The sequence below is a fragment of the Schistocerca gregaria genome, chromosome 1 (genome assembly GCF_023897955.1).
Source record: "Schistocerca gregaria isolate iqSchGreg1 chromosome 1, iqSchGreg1.2, whole genome shotgun sequence".
NCBI lineage: Eukaryota > Metazoa > Arthropoda > Insecta > Orthoptera > Acrididae > Schistocerca > Schistocerca gregaria.
The window spans coordinates 579,889,498-579,903,532 of record NC_064920.1 but is presented as its reverse complement, the minus strand read 5'-3'; the positions used below and the strand labels follow the sequence as shown (position 1 = coordinate 579,903,532).

Here is a 14,035-nt window from a genome sequence, read left to right as displayed (position 1 = left end):
ATGATTGGGAAATGTATGTGCAAGCAAGCTGAGAATTTTTTCTAAAGGTTTTTGTTATGACAGGGCACCCATTTTAAGGTCAATAGAAATATGCGGTTATGAGTTTGTGCTCACCCTTGAAACCAAGTATTGTCCAGATGCACTCACATGCAGCTTCAATTACAGTTTCAGTGGATTTTTGGTGTACTGGTACTGCAACAGATACACTACCTCCATTTCCCATTAGCCTGACCTTTTTATGTACACTAAGAGTTACCCCAAAAATCTTGCTGCGGTCATTTTGGATTTTAGCCAGCTTTTTGTTCCTTGTGGAATGTGATCTTCCCTACGTGTTACATCATCTTTCAACACTTGGAATTTGTTCCAAATGCTTCGGTTGTTGATCCACGGCATTTTAATAGTCTCATCTGTGAGGTGCACATAATTGCTGATCTGTTTGAATATTTTTAAAGACTTCTTTTGGTGAAGTTTCTCTCTTTTCATTGCAGTAACAGCTAACTGTTGCTGTCATTTCCTACATGATGGAGCATGTAATCTCACAGTGTGATGCAACTGTGCCATTACTGATGAGTGATACATTTATTGTCAGACACAGATCATCACTTGAGTATTTTTAAAATAATTTAGATAAGGATTACCAGCCTCTCCTAGACTCATTAGACAAGGATAAATTGTTACCATTTCTATACTATCTTTGGTATCTCATTTATCAACTCTCATTTTTTTGCATTCCATGAAGATTCAAAATCTGACCACTGAACTGGAAACATACACCATTATCAATATCCCCAGCTAGCATCATTCTGTGTCACTGTAAATCTCAGCCAACGACAACAGCACAGACAGTCAAACACAACAATTTGGATGAAAACAGTATTTTTTATTCTCGCCTTAACAGGCCTCACAAAGTCTGTTTATATGACCAATACCTCCCCTTTTTGCTTGATTTGATTCATAACACCAGCTTCTGCTAAGTCTCCATATAGTCTTCTTTGAAAATTACAACTGCCAGTCAGCTATCACAACTAGAAACTGTCACATATCTTGTGTTAACCCACAACACCGGTCTTCAGGAGCCTGAAAGTGCTCATGCAATTCCACAACTGTGCATGGGAACTTAAGTCAAATATCATGCAATTTTTCCACACTTGAAACATAGTTTGGCTGATCTTTATGATTTCAAGACTGCTGTCTTGAGAAACTGTTACAGCACCAAAATTAATCATCACATACAACACCACCTCTGTGCTAAGAGTCCTCAATTTTAAAGCTACCCTTGAAATTTTTTGACTTCAGTTTGTTTTGACCAGTCCACAACTACAATTTTATTTCACATTTTGCCACAGCCATGGACCTTTGCCCTAGTTCAGCCCACTCTACCCCTGGTAGAACTACTCATTGATGTACTGTGCCCTGCTTAAAGCTCTAGAAACTGTAATTTTCTCTGTCACCACCAACATAGTTTCCATCACATCATAGGAAATCCTCATATCAGCAGAACAACTGACAGACATTGGCAAGGCACTCCGTGACATTATACCAACTAATGTATTCCAGTCAGTTTGTGAACTGCAGCTTCTGGCTCACAAAATTCACTTGTCCTTGTTAAGAGTAACCACATCTTAACTGACGTGGCTACCCACTGTGCTTAATGACTGTAAGATTCTCAGTCAAATTAAATTTGAATAATATGACTCAAAATGCTGAAAATGATACTGTAATTACTACTCAATTCACTGTTGTGATAATTACTTCTATTCTGCATATAACTGTGTTTAATAAAGTAACATTGCCTGATTTAAATCTGAAATGAGGCTCTTTGCTTGGGTTACAGAAGCTACAATTAATTTAATAATCAGTTCTTTGCAGTCCTACTTTATCTGTTCTAAATTTTACTGATCATTAGTTATTCTGATGAATATGCACTGCAATTATTCACATGTATTTTACATTTCACAAAATGTTAACTGTGGATAGGATTTCATTAAGATCTTACTGGAAAGAAAGCAAGACAGGTTTGAAAAACTGCTTTTATTGTGTCAAAATCCAGTGGATTAAAATTCTTTTTTATTTTACTAAGATGAATGTTTGACTATAATTTATCTACTGCATATGAAACATTGTGGTTTACTTTTTACAATTAGCTTATTTTCCATTAATTTTTTTAAACAGTATCATACAGTTTTCCAGATTTCTCACTGGCTGCAACTCACTTGTCAAAAAGTAGCCTAACTACATACAATACTCCACTCAGCAAACCATTATGGTGGAAGGGTGGTTGTTGGCTACTTCTTGATGTTGTATAATACTAGTCAATACCTGAACTATCCATACCATCGGTAGGCTCAGTGTAAAAGTTTGACGTGAGAATTTTTTTGAGACAGTTGCACAAGGTGATTTTTTTCCACCATGTGAAAACTATAGGGATTGACTGATGAAAAGATATGGAACAAAAAATGCCTAATGAACTTAAATGAACAAAAAAGGTCTAATGAACTTATATCCAGAAATGCACGGTTTCCATGCTAGAGACCACTTATTCAATCATACATTGTTACAGAGACTGCGGTCTAATATGCATTGTACCATGCAGCCACAGTTACAGTATGCATGGTTTCCTTCTACAGGGTGGTACCGTTCATCATATCTCATGCCCTAGCACCCTCTCCTGCCATAGTAATTAGTAAAGTTGCATCTGATTCACTTCTCTTGCTGACTCACCTTGTCCTGCCCACTATCCTTCCCACCCCTCCTACCGTGGTATTCCGCCTTCCACCGAACCTACACAATATACTTGTCCATCCTCACACAACCCTTGCTCCCAATCCCTTACCTCATGGCTCATACCCCTGTACTAGACCTAGATGCAAGACCTGTCCCATACATCCTCCTACCATCATCTACTCCAGTTTGGTCACTAACATCACCTATCCCATCAAAGGCAGGGATACCTGTGAAACCAGTTATGTGATTTACTAGTTAAGCTGCAACCTCTGTGCTGCATTCTATATAGACATGACAACAAACAAGCTGTCTGTCCGTATGAACAGCCACCGACCAACTTTGGTCAAAAAACAAGTGGACCACCCTGTTGCTGAGCACGCTGCCAAACATGATACCCCTTATCTCAATGACTGCTTCACAGCCTGTGCCTTATGGATCCTTCCCACCAACACCAGCTTTTCTGAACCGCAGGCGGGAACTTTCCCTGCAATACATCCTACGTTCCCATAACCCTCCTGGCCTCAACCTTCGTTAATTCTGTCCTCACCCATCCATCTCCCTCCCTCTTCCCATTCCAGCACTACACAGCCATCATTTTACTGCCACACCCAGTCTTTTATATTCTTTTTATTTCATTTTATTTCTCTCTTTTCCGCTACTTACCCCCTCCCCCCTCTGCACCTCCTCTCCTGCCCCCCGTCTAAACTGCAACACATCATTGTCCAACACTCCCAACATACAATCCCTCCCCCTCCCCGCCCCAGCCTCCTCCTTACCCCCACCCAGTCGCCACTCCCATCAAACACTAGTGTTGCTGTTTGCAGTGTGGTTTCAGCTCTTTGAGACTGCAGACATGTGTGCAAGTTGCATTTACATAAGTGTGTGTGTGTGTGTGTGTGTGTGTGTGTGTGTGTGTGTGTGTGTGTGTGTGTGTGTGTGTGTGTGTGTACTGCTGAGAAAGGCCTTACTGGCCGAAAGCTTTAATTATGTGAATCTTTTTGTTGTGCCTATCACTACTCAGCTTCTCTGCTATATGGTGAGTAGCAAATTTCCTTCTGTGGTATTGTTACATTCCATCCTGGATTTTCCATTGTTTGACTCACCACATAGTGTATGTAATACAGTGTTGCAGACAACTGTTCCGTATTCGAATCGAGAGCTTGCCGACTTGGTGTTTACTTAGGGAAAGGCAAATGGCAGTGGGCAGCGGACAGCAAGGTTGTATCAGGAAACCCATCCCCTCTGACAACAACCACAGGATTCAATGTTTGCAACATTATTTATCTGTGACAGGGTCATTTCAGGAAGCAGGAAATCAGGAAGGACTTACCTGAAATATTCTGACACTGCAGTTGGAGGAAAATGTGATTAAAACTGTGGAAGACAACTACTGTGTCAGTACCAGGTAGTTGGTCTGCCTTTACAGGGTAAGGGAGATGACTGTGTGGAACATTCTCCATGACCGTTTTTACTACCCTTATCACTTGCAGCATGTGCAGGGCTTACTAGCAACAGACTTTCCATGCCAGTAGCAGTTTCGTCACTGACTTCTTCATCAAGTGATGACAATTCTGGGATTTGTGTCATCCATCCTATTCACAGATGAGACCACCTTTACACTGAATGGTATCTTCAACTTTCATAACAGTCATCTGTGGGATAGTATGCGGAACCCACATGGTATTGTGACAGCGAATCATCAGCATCTGTGCATCTGGAATGTGTGGGTCATGATAATTGTTGCCCGTATTTTGGGACCAGTCTTCCTTCCAAGTTGTCTAACAGGCAGGAACTGTCAGTGTTTCTTGTGGATGCCTTTGCCTCACTTGCTGGAAGAAGTGCCAGTAACAGTTTGAAGTGTTATGTGGCTGCTACATGACGGTGCTCCAGCCCACTTCACGTGTCATCCGGACACATCTCAGTCATGTCTTCCCTGGTCAATGGATTGTTCAGTCCCTAGTGTTTGTACACATTGGGAAAAATCACCGTGTGTACCTTAATTATATAACCACGCACATAAATGTACAATAATACAATCACAAAACACAGTCTATTTTGCTCATAAGAAAGTACTAGTTGTGTACAATGTTACACACATTCATGTAATCTTATCAGGCAGTGGACTGAAGCACGCCATAATCATAATAAAACTCAATTATGTATTTGGTAGGGATGTTGTGGGCCAGAATAATTGAGGGCTAGCTTGAACAGGCTTCAGCTAGGAGAGCAAGTGTAAGACCTTGAGAGCTGTCGATGGCTTTATTTCTGCTGCTGGAGAAATGTTTGTCAACCCTGTGATTGTCATGACTCTCAAAAGTGGTACTGAGTTCTCCTACTAAACACATATGATAATTTCTAATTACATCAGTCAAATATTCTTAACTTTTTCTCAGTTAAGGTGTGATACTGAGCAAATCATCTTTATTATCAACATAAGTCATTATTATGACAATGCGAGAGCAGTCAGCAAAATAGCAATTTGTTATCATTAAGACAACATGCTGCATGAACTAGGAGTAGCGCTTTAGGAGAAAATGGTGACCATTTCAGAAACAAAATTGTCATATTGTATAGGACAGGAGAGGCACTCAGAATGTAAACATATTTTCACTCTGAATGGTGGAACTGAAGGCTACAGTTAGTTGCATAGTAGTATAAACCTTGAAACTCTTAGATCAAATATTCACAGAATAAAATTGATTATAAGATGCCCTTCTTGAAGTAAATAATAGTTTTTACCTTTTTTGAACTAGTATTAGACTTTCAACATAATTTACTTTTAGCATGCAGACAAAACACTGTTTTATAACATTATGGAATGAGTCTCCTTGAAAGCTTGAGTTTGTGTTTACACTTCCTCTAGATATTGCCACAGTATTTATACCCATGTAGATAACCAAAATCAGAATTCTGATGCCATCTTGGCAAAGATGTGAGTACATGTGAAAATAGTCCATGCTGTTTCGGATGCACAAGGGACTGGAGTAATGAGGGAGCACAAAAGCTGGTTCCAGAACATAGCCCATACTGTTGCCAAAAAATATCATACAGACAGATCACTAAATTTTAACTTCAACTTCCAACTAGATAGTAAATCTTGGCCAGTGGGATGAACAACATGCAGATATAAAACATTTGACATCATCCCTTTTTCGCTCATATAGATCCAATAATCAAATTCTTTCATCAACCGAATTTGAACTTATTAGTCTGAAGTTGTACGTCACTGCTTCACACTGATGTGGTAATATGCAGATGTTGAAAGCTTGCAGTTTTTGTGGTCTTCAATTCCAAGACTTGCTTGACACTGCTCTCCACACTAGTTTCTCTTGTACAAGTCTTTTCATATCTGTGTAACTGTTGAACCATACAGCCAGTTGAAATGGCTTACTATAGTCTAGCCTTGGTCTCCCTCTTTCCTCTTTACCTAACTTCCCTCCGCACTTCCCCTAACTATCAACTGATCCCTTCTTTTAGTCAAGTTCCACCGTAAGTCAATTTTCTCCCTGATCTGATCCAATACTTTTCAATAGTTACTCACTCTACCCATGTAATCTTCTGTATTATATCTCAAAACCTGTTCTATTCATGTCTGTACTGTTAATCATCTGTTTCACTTCAACAATATTTGGAAAAGGGTAGATTGCTGCTCATTGTAAAGATGACATGTTGAGCTGCAGATGGGCACAACAAATAGACTTAACATTTAGCTCTGATGGGGCAGGATCACCCTATGACAGGAATGCAATAGGAAGTGTTAGTTGGATGGATTGAACTGGTTTTGCACCTGAGTCTTCCACAGGGATATGATCCCTGTGGCAAGGGCTGAGAGTGGCTAAGGGATACTGAGATTTGTTGAGGTTAGGTGGGTGACTGAACTCCACTTTAGGAGGGGTGGCAAGGATCTTAGACAGGATGTCCCTAATTCCAAGGCATAATGATCAAAGCCCTGACGAAGGCTGTGGTTCATTTATTCCAGTCTGAAGTGGTACTGGGTGATGAATGGGGCATTCTGTATACAGGAAGATGTTTTAATCAATGCTTCATGTGATTGTACCTTTTGTTGTGCATATACAAAGGGATGGTCTAAGCGTGCCATCACCAAGTGACATATAGCCCTCACCCGCCTAATCCTTCACCTATACATCGACTCGGCCAATGAACACACCCGTCAACTCCTATCCCAAATCAAAGTCCTCAATCTTTCCTCTCCCACATCCACACCGGCTGTACATAGCATCCTCCTACAGGCCAACTGCAAATTAGAACAGCATGCCACCCTCCACCTCAAAAAACTATACAATCTCCTGGTTTCCCACCTCCGGAAAGGCAACTCACTCACCCTCCACAACCTTTCCAACAAACCTCAACCTCCTCTCATTGCACACAGACCCAGTCTCTCCCATCTACTCAATCTCCCACTTCCAGCTCCACTCCCCCCAACACCTCAAAACTCTAGTCAACACAATCTGGAACCACAACACCCCAATTCAGTAGTTAACCTTTCCTCCAAACCCCTCTCCCAATCCGAAACCTCTGTCCTATCCAAAGGCCTCACCTTCAGCCCCACCCCCAGGTTCAACCAAACTGCCCTTGTCAAAGATTTACTGTCCTACACTCGTAGTCTCTGCTGGAAATATCACTTTGCCACGAAGAAAAATAATCCTGATCCCACTCCTAATGATCCAACTCCCCAAGACACTATCCAAATTGAACCCTGCCTGCAACAGTTCCGTCCTCCATCACAGCGGGACCCACCTCCTCTTCCTCAAAATCACCCTCTCCAAACCTTCCAGGAATTTCTCACTTCCAGCCTTGCCTCTCAATCTTTCTTGAAAAACCTTAATCCTACTCCCAACATCACCACAGCCGAAGCCCAGACTATCCGTGGTCTGAAAGCTGACCGATCCATCATCATTCTTCCGGCTGACAAGGGTTCCACGACCGTGGTACTTGATCGTCGGGAGTATGTGGCTGAGGGACTGCGTCAGCTTTCAGACAACACCACATACAAAGTTTGCCCAGGTAATCCCATTCCTGATGTCCAGGCGGAGCTTCAAGGAATCCTCAGAACCTTAGGCCCCCTACAAAACCTTTCACCTGACTCCATCAAACTCCTGACCCCACCGACACCTCGCACTCCTACCTTCTACCTACTTCCTAAAATTCACAAACCCAAACATCCTGGCCGCCCCATTGTAGCTGGTTACCAAGCCCCCACAGAACGTATCTCTGCCTACGTAGATCAACACCTTCAACCCATTACATGCAGTCTCCCATCCTTCATCAAAGACACCAACCACTTTCTCGAATGCCTGGAATCCGTACCCAGTCTGTTACCCCCGGAAACCATCCTTGTAACCATTGATGCCATTTCCCTATACACGAATATCCCGCACGTCCAGGGCCTCGCTGCAATGGAGCACTTCCTTTCACGCCGATCACCTGCCACCCTACCTGAAACCTCTTTCCTCGTCACCTTAGCCAGCTTCATCCTGACCCACAACTTCTTCACTTTTGAAGGCCAGACATACCAACAATTAAAGGGAACAGCCATGGGTACCAGGATGGCCCCCTCGTATGCCAACCTATTTATGGGTCGCTTAGAGGAAGCCTTCTTGGTTACCCAAGCCTGCCAACCCAAAGTTTGGTACAGATTTATTGATGACATCTTCATGATCTGGACTCACAGTGAAGAACAACTCCAGAATTTCCTCTCCAACCTCAACTCCTTTGGTTCCATCAGATTCACCTGGTCCTACTCCAAATCCCATGCCACTTTCCTAGATGTTGACCTCCATCTGTCCAATGGCCAGCTTCACACATCCGTCCACATCAAACCCACCAACCAGCAACAGTACCTCCATTATGACAGCTGCCACCCATTCCATATCAAACGGTCCCTTCCCTACAGCCTAGGCCTTCGTGGCAAACGAATCTGCTCCAGTCCTGAATCCCTCGACCATTACACCAACAACCTGAAAACAGCTTTCGCATCCCGCAACTACCCTCCCGACCTGGTACAGAAGCAGATAACCAGAGCCACTTCCTCATCCCCTCAAACCCAGAACCTCTCACAGAAGATCCCCAAAAGTGCCCCACTTGTGACAGAATACTTCCCGGGACTGGATCAGACCTTGAATGTGGCTCTCCAGCAGGGATACAACTTCCTAAAATCCTGCCCCGAAATGAGATCCATCCTTCATGAAATCCTCCCCACTCCACCAAGAGTGTCTTTCCGCCGTCCACCTAACCTTCGTAACCTCTTGGTTCATCCCTATGAAATCCCCAAACCACCTTCCCTACCTTCTGGTTCCTACCCTTGCAACTGCCCCCGGTGTAAAACCTGTCCTATGCACCCTCCCACCACCACCTACTCCAGTCCTGTAACCCGGAAGGTGTACACGATCAAAGGGAGAGCCACGTGTGAAAGCACCCACGTGATTTACCAACTGACCTGCCTGCACTGTGACGCTTTCTATGTGGGAATGACCAGCAACAAACTGTCCATTCGCATGAATGGACAAGGGCAGACAGTGTTTGTTGGTAATGAGGATCACCCTGTGGCTAAACATGCCTTGGTGCACGGCCAGCACATCTTGGCACAGTGTTACACCGTCCGAGTTATCTGGATACTTCCCACTAACACCAACCTATCCGAACTCCGGAGATGGGAACTCGCTCTTCAGTATATCCTCTCTTCTCGATATCCGCCAGGCCTCAACCTCCGCTAATTTCAAGTTGCCGCCGCTCATACCTCACCTGTCTTTCAACAACCTCTTTGCCTCTGTACTTCCGCCTCGACTGACATCTCTGCCCTTACTCTTTGCCTTTAAATATGTCTGCTTGTGTCTGTGTATGTGCGGATGGATATGTGTGTGTGTGTGTGTGTGTGTGTGTGTGTGTGTGTGTGTGTACGAGTGTACACCTGTTCTTTTTTCCCCCCAAGGGAAGTCTTTCCGCTCCCGGGATTGGAATGACTCCTTGACTCCTTACCCTCTCCCTTAAAACCCACTTCCTTTCGTCTTTCCCTCTCCTTCCTGAAGAAGCAACCATCGGTTGCGAAAGCTAGTAATTCTCTGTGGGTGTTTGTGTGTTTTGTTCATTGTGCCTGTCTGCCGGCGCTTTCCCGCTTGGTAAGGTATAAGGAGGAGGATGATTTGGTAGAGGAAGAAAGTCCCATTTTTAACTTATCATTTGTAGAGCTAAGCTATGAAGAATCATGTGTAATTAGACATTTTAAGTAGCACAAAAGAGCTGAGCATTTTCTTACCTCACCATGGGTCACGTCGGTTTATAGAAAGCATGCATGTAATTTGTCATTTTTTTCTTAACTCTTTTCAGGTTTACCACAAATGAACCATCTAAGTAATCTCATAAGACATCTGGCTCAGGAGCACCATATTGCATTCCTTGTAGTAAATCTTGCTACACAATATTTTGAGGGAGATGGACTGCTTTCAGAAGGGAAAATTAAGAATGCTTGTGAGGAAACAAAGAATTATTCTAATGTGAAACCTGCTCTTGGAAAGTATTGGCTACATCTACCAAATACAAGACTTCTTGTGGAAAAGAGGCCGTGCAGCCAAGAAGCTCAAATAACAGTTACAAAAAGTGCCAGTATACCACTAGGAAGAAGTTGTAAAGTGAATCTAAATGGGAGAGACAGTCTATGAGTGCTGTTATATCTTTTGAGAAAAGTAATTGATCTTGTCATGCAGTTATTGAAAAATGTGAAATATTTCATATTTTAAGCATGCAACACTTTTCTCCTGTGCTAAATATCTTTTATGCCATGCTAATTCATTTTTCATATATGGGTAAGTTTTAAGTGCAATCTCTGGTGATTTTATTATTGTAAAAAATTCTCATTCCTCAAATAAGTTGTGTATTGATAAAATACTGGTACTATATTACTGAAGAACTGTTTGATTCTCAGTGTTCTGTATTAGTATTCTTTGCAGTATGTTCCATAATAAGTTTGCTTTAAGAAACTCAGGGAAATTGTAATAATGCTGAAATAGTACATTTGTAGCATTATATATTGTTATACAGTGGTTAGATATAAAGTTGAGGGAAGTGAATAGCTTACAATAAAATGTGAACAGTTTTGTATTTAATTTTTTGTGTAATGAACCTTCCATACTTTGAGAACACACCCTCATTAAAAATTGGTAGTTAATGCTGTCTTATACAGGAAAAGAAAGACTACAAGTCAGCAGATGTTTGGTAAATTTAATTCTGATATTTTGATATTCAGGATCATAAATTATGACAAAACATGGCTACATCAGTGTTACCCAGTGCAGAAATGGTAATCACATCAACAATGGGAAAAGAATGTTTTTCACTTTTGTTGTTACACACTCTAAGAAAATCAGATTTGTAACAGCAGATGGGCCCACCTAATATACATTTCTGAGGTTTTCAAAATATTCCAAGAAAAACAGCCTGTGCAGGATTGACAGATTATTTGCTCAAAGGTCAACGTGAATGCGCATATTCTTGACCCACCCCAAGTCCAAACACTCCTGCTTCCATCTGATAACCAGGTATGAACTCTTATTATTTGTTTGTTTTCCCAAAAGCAAATCAAGCATCTATAGCCATCATTTCACTTTTGCTTACAAAGCATTCATGAACAAATTACCTAAGGAAGCACATTGTAGAGCCTTCACCAGGTACTTTGAGGGAAACACACTGGAGGATATAACTTGTAGGAAGTTATAAAGGTAAATTTCCAGAGTGCTGAGCACATAATTATCATTTAAGCTGATTCGCTTTTAGAAAGCATAAAAAGTGAAACAGTAATGCTGAATATTTTTAACAGGGATACTTCATGTGATTGTCACTCAGCACATACCCTCATTCTTGTTGATGGTAGTTCTGCTTCCACTGTAATGTCTAAAATGCTGTTTACACACTCAGGTATTTTCATCAGCTGACCTGAGCAGTGTTTGACTGATAAATTGTTGCATATCAGTGAATCACTGACTGAAAAATTTGTGTTGCACTCTGTGTTCAGACAAATCTGTGCAAGTCTGAGCATGTAAATGCTATGCATATTTTTGCCCAGTGGCACCATTCTGTGTTTTGCCTTGAAGTAAAGCTAGCAGTAATCTTCACAGGATTTACTTCATTAAACATGTGAATTTATGATTGTATTCGTAGAACTGCATAAGTCATTGCCAAATGTATGGAAAATAAAGAGCAAAGACTATAGTCTCCACACTAAAAAGGTTTATACTATGAGAAATTAGTTTCCAAATGTCAGTATTTCGAACATAATATGGATTGTGAAATGGTTCTAAAGAAAATTAACAACCATCGGAGCACATACAGAAGCAGTCAGTGCACTCAGGATCTGGAAGTGATGATGTACACATTCCAGTATTGAGGTATTATGATTTGCTATCCTTCCCACGAGATCAAGAATTGCTATGGCCATCTATGTCACATATGGACAAACCGTCACAACACACAGTGACTCTAGTGTTTGTAGGTGTAGCTCACTACCGTGGTTAAGTACAAATATAGCTCTACAACAAAAATTCAATTTTATAATTAATGTTGTGTTATGTTAAACATGTACCAATATGTGTTATCTTAAATACATCCCATTCCAAAACCTGTTCATAACAGAATTTAAATCAGTCAGCGCTATATATATGAAATTGGAAACAAATGTAGATTCTGAAAAACATTTCCTATTGTGCCCTATTCGTAATCCTGCTGCATGACTTTGCTCGGTGCCAGGAGCTTCCAGATCTGTGAAATGTTAGCAGAACCACCATTTCCTCATAAGAAATTATGCAATACACGACATTAACTTTGTTTTCTGCTTTCAAGGCAATAGGAGCATGGAAAATTCTGAATCTGGCAGATAAAATTCTAAGGCATTTTCCACAGCTCTTTGAGCCCTCACTTGTTTCAAATTTTGGAATATTGAGCTTATTACACTCCAGCCTTCTGTAAAACTTTTGTGTACTCAAGGACATCACAATTAGTTATGTAGCTGTTCACTCCAAACTAAAGCAAAATAAGTTCATAGGTGGTGTTAGCTGTACCAAATTAAACTAAACTGTGGTAACCTTCTTAGTTATTATCTGCTGGAGGAGTTATCCTTATATGCTATCCATCTGCAGCCTCCCACGTATTTTGGAATTTCCATTTTTCTTCAAACTCCTTTCCAATCTGTCTTCAGTCAAAAGTAACACAAAATTCACAGTAGGATATTCCATAGATTGATCACTACAGGAATCTATATACTACACTGTTGGTAAATGCATCCCTGTGCTAACTATAGCCTACATCTGTTTAATTTTTATTTTATTTCAGTTTATTTTGCTTTAGCATTTTTAAATTTCACTTCATATTATTTTATTTGTCTGTCATACCAAGTGGTCAATGACAGTCCCTCATGTGGGGGCCATGGGTTTGATTTCTGGTACTGCCATGGATTTTTTCCCTGTTAGGAGGACTGGACCTGTGGTCCATATTAACAGAGGCCGGGAGAGCCATGTGCTGACCCCATTTGCCTCCATACCACATTGTGTGCAGCTCATGGTTTAGTGGCTAACATTGCTACCTCTGGATCACGAGGTCCTAGGTTCGATTCCTGGCCAGGTCAGGGTGATGATGTCCTCATAATTTCATCATCAAGTGGTGAGACTGGACAGTGAAAAAATTGGGAATTTGTAAGGGCACTGATAACCAGACAGTTGAGCGCACCACCAATCAAATGTTGTCATCATCATCCAGTGATGAATGCCCGACAATGATGAGCAGCCAGTCGATTATTGTGTGGGCTTCAGGGCCTGGTTGTGAAATTTCCTCCTTCATTATTTTATTTAAGAGTAGACCTACACTGTAATAATCTATTTCTACGACACAGGATGTGCCATATCCTCATCTTATAATGCAGATGCAAATGAGGATGAACTGAATAAACTGCAATTAGACTAAGGAGACTACAGTGCATTCGAAGAAGCTTCAGCTTTCTTGTTCATTAGCATTCCATCGACATCATGTTGTGTTTCTTTCAGGAGGTTTATCAAGGCACCAATTTAAAAAAGTCTCCTGTTAACTGAATGAAATAGAAAAAAGAAGATTTTACTGATGCCGCTGGTGAGACATATGCTAAGGTGTACAGATTCACTGCAAAGAAGCTTATAGGTAACATTCTGTTCAAGGCCCAGCTCAACAATCTAACTAGATACCCTAGGCTAACAGTATTGGAAGACCAGATTAATTCTTGGCAATCTAGGTTCCACATGCAGTCACCTCAAGGGACTAATCAGTTTGAGTTGAT

General features: G+C 41.3%; 1 protein-coding gene across 1 annotated transcript in view; it reads left to right on the top strand.

Moving 5' to 3' along the window:
- The window catches only part of LOC126362488 (DNA repair protein RAD51 homolog 4-like), a 129,979-nt gene extending 119,135 nt beyond the window's left edge, over positions 1-10,844 (top strand). Inside the window, exon 7 of the mRNA XM_050007889.1 lies at positions 10,069-10,844. Coding sequence (XP_049863846.1) covers positions 10,069-10,400 — 332 coding nt within the window. The 3' untranslated portion in view covers positions 10,401-10,844. The remainder of the gene's footprint in view (positions 1-10,068) is intronic.
- The last annotated feature ends 3,191 nt before the right edge of the window (positions 10,845-14,035 follow it).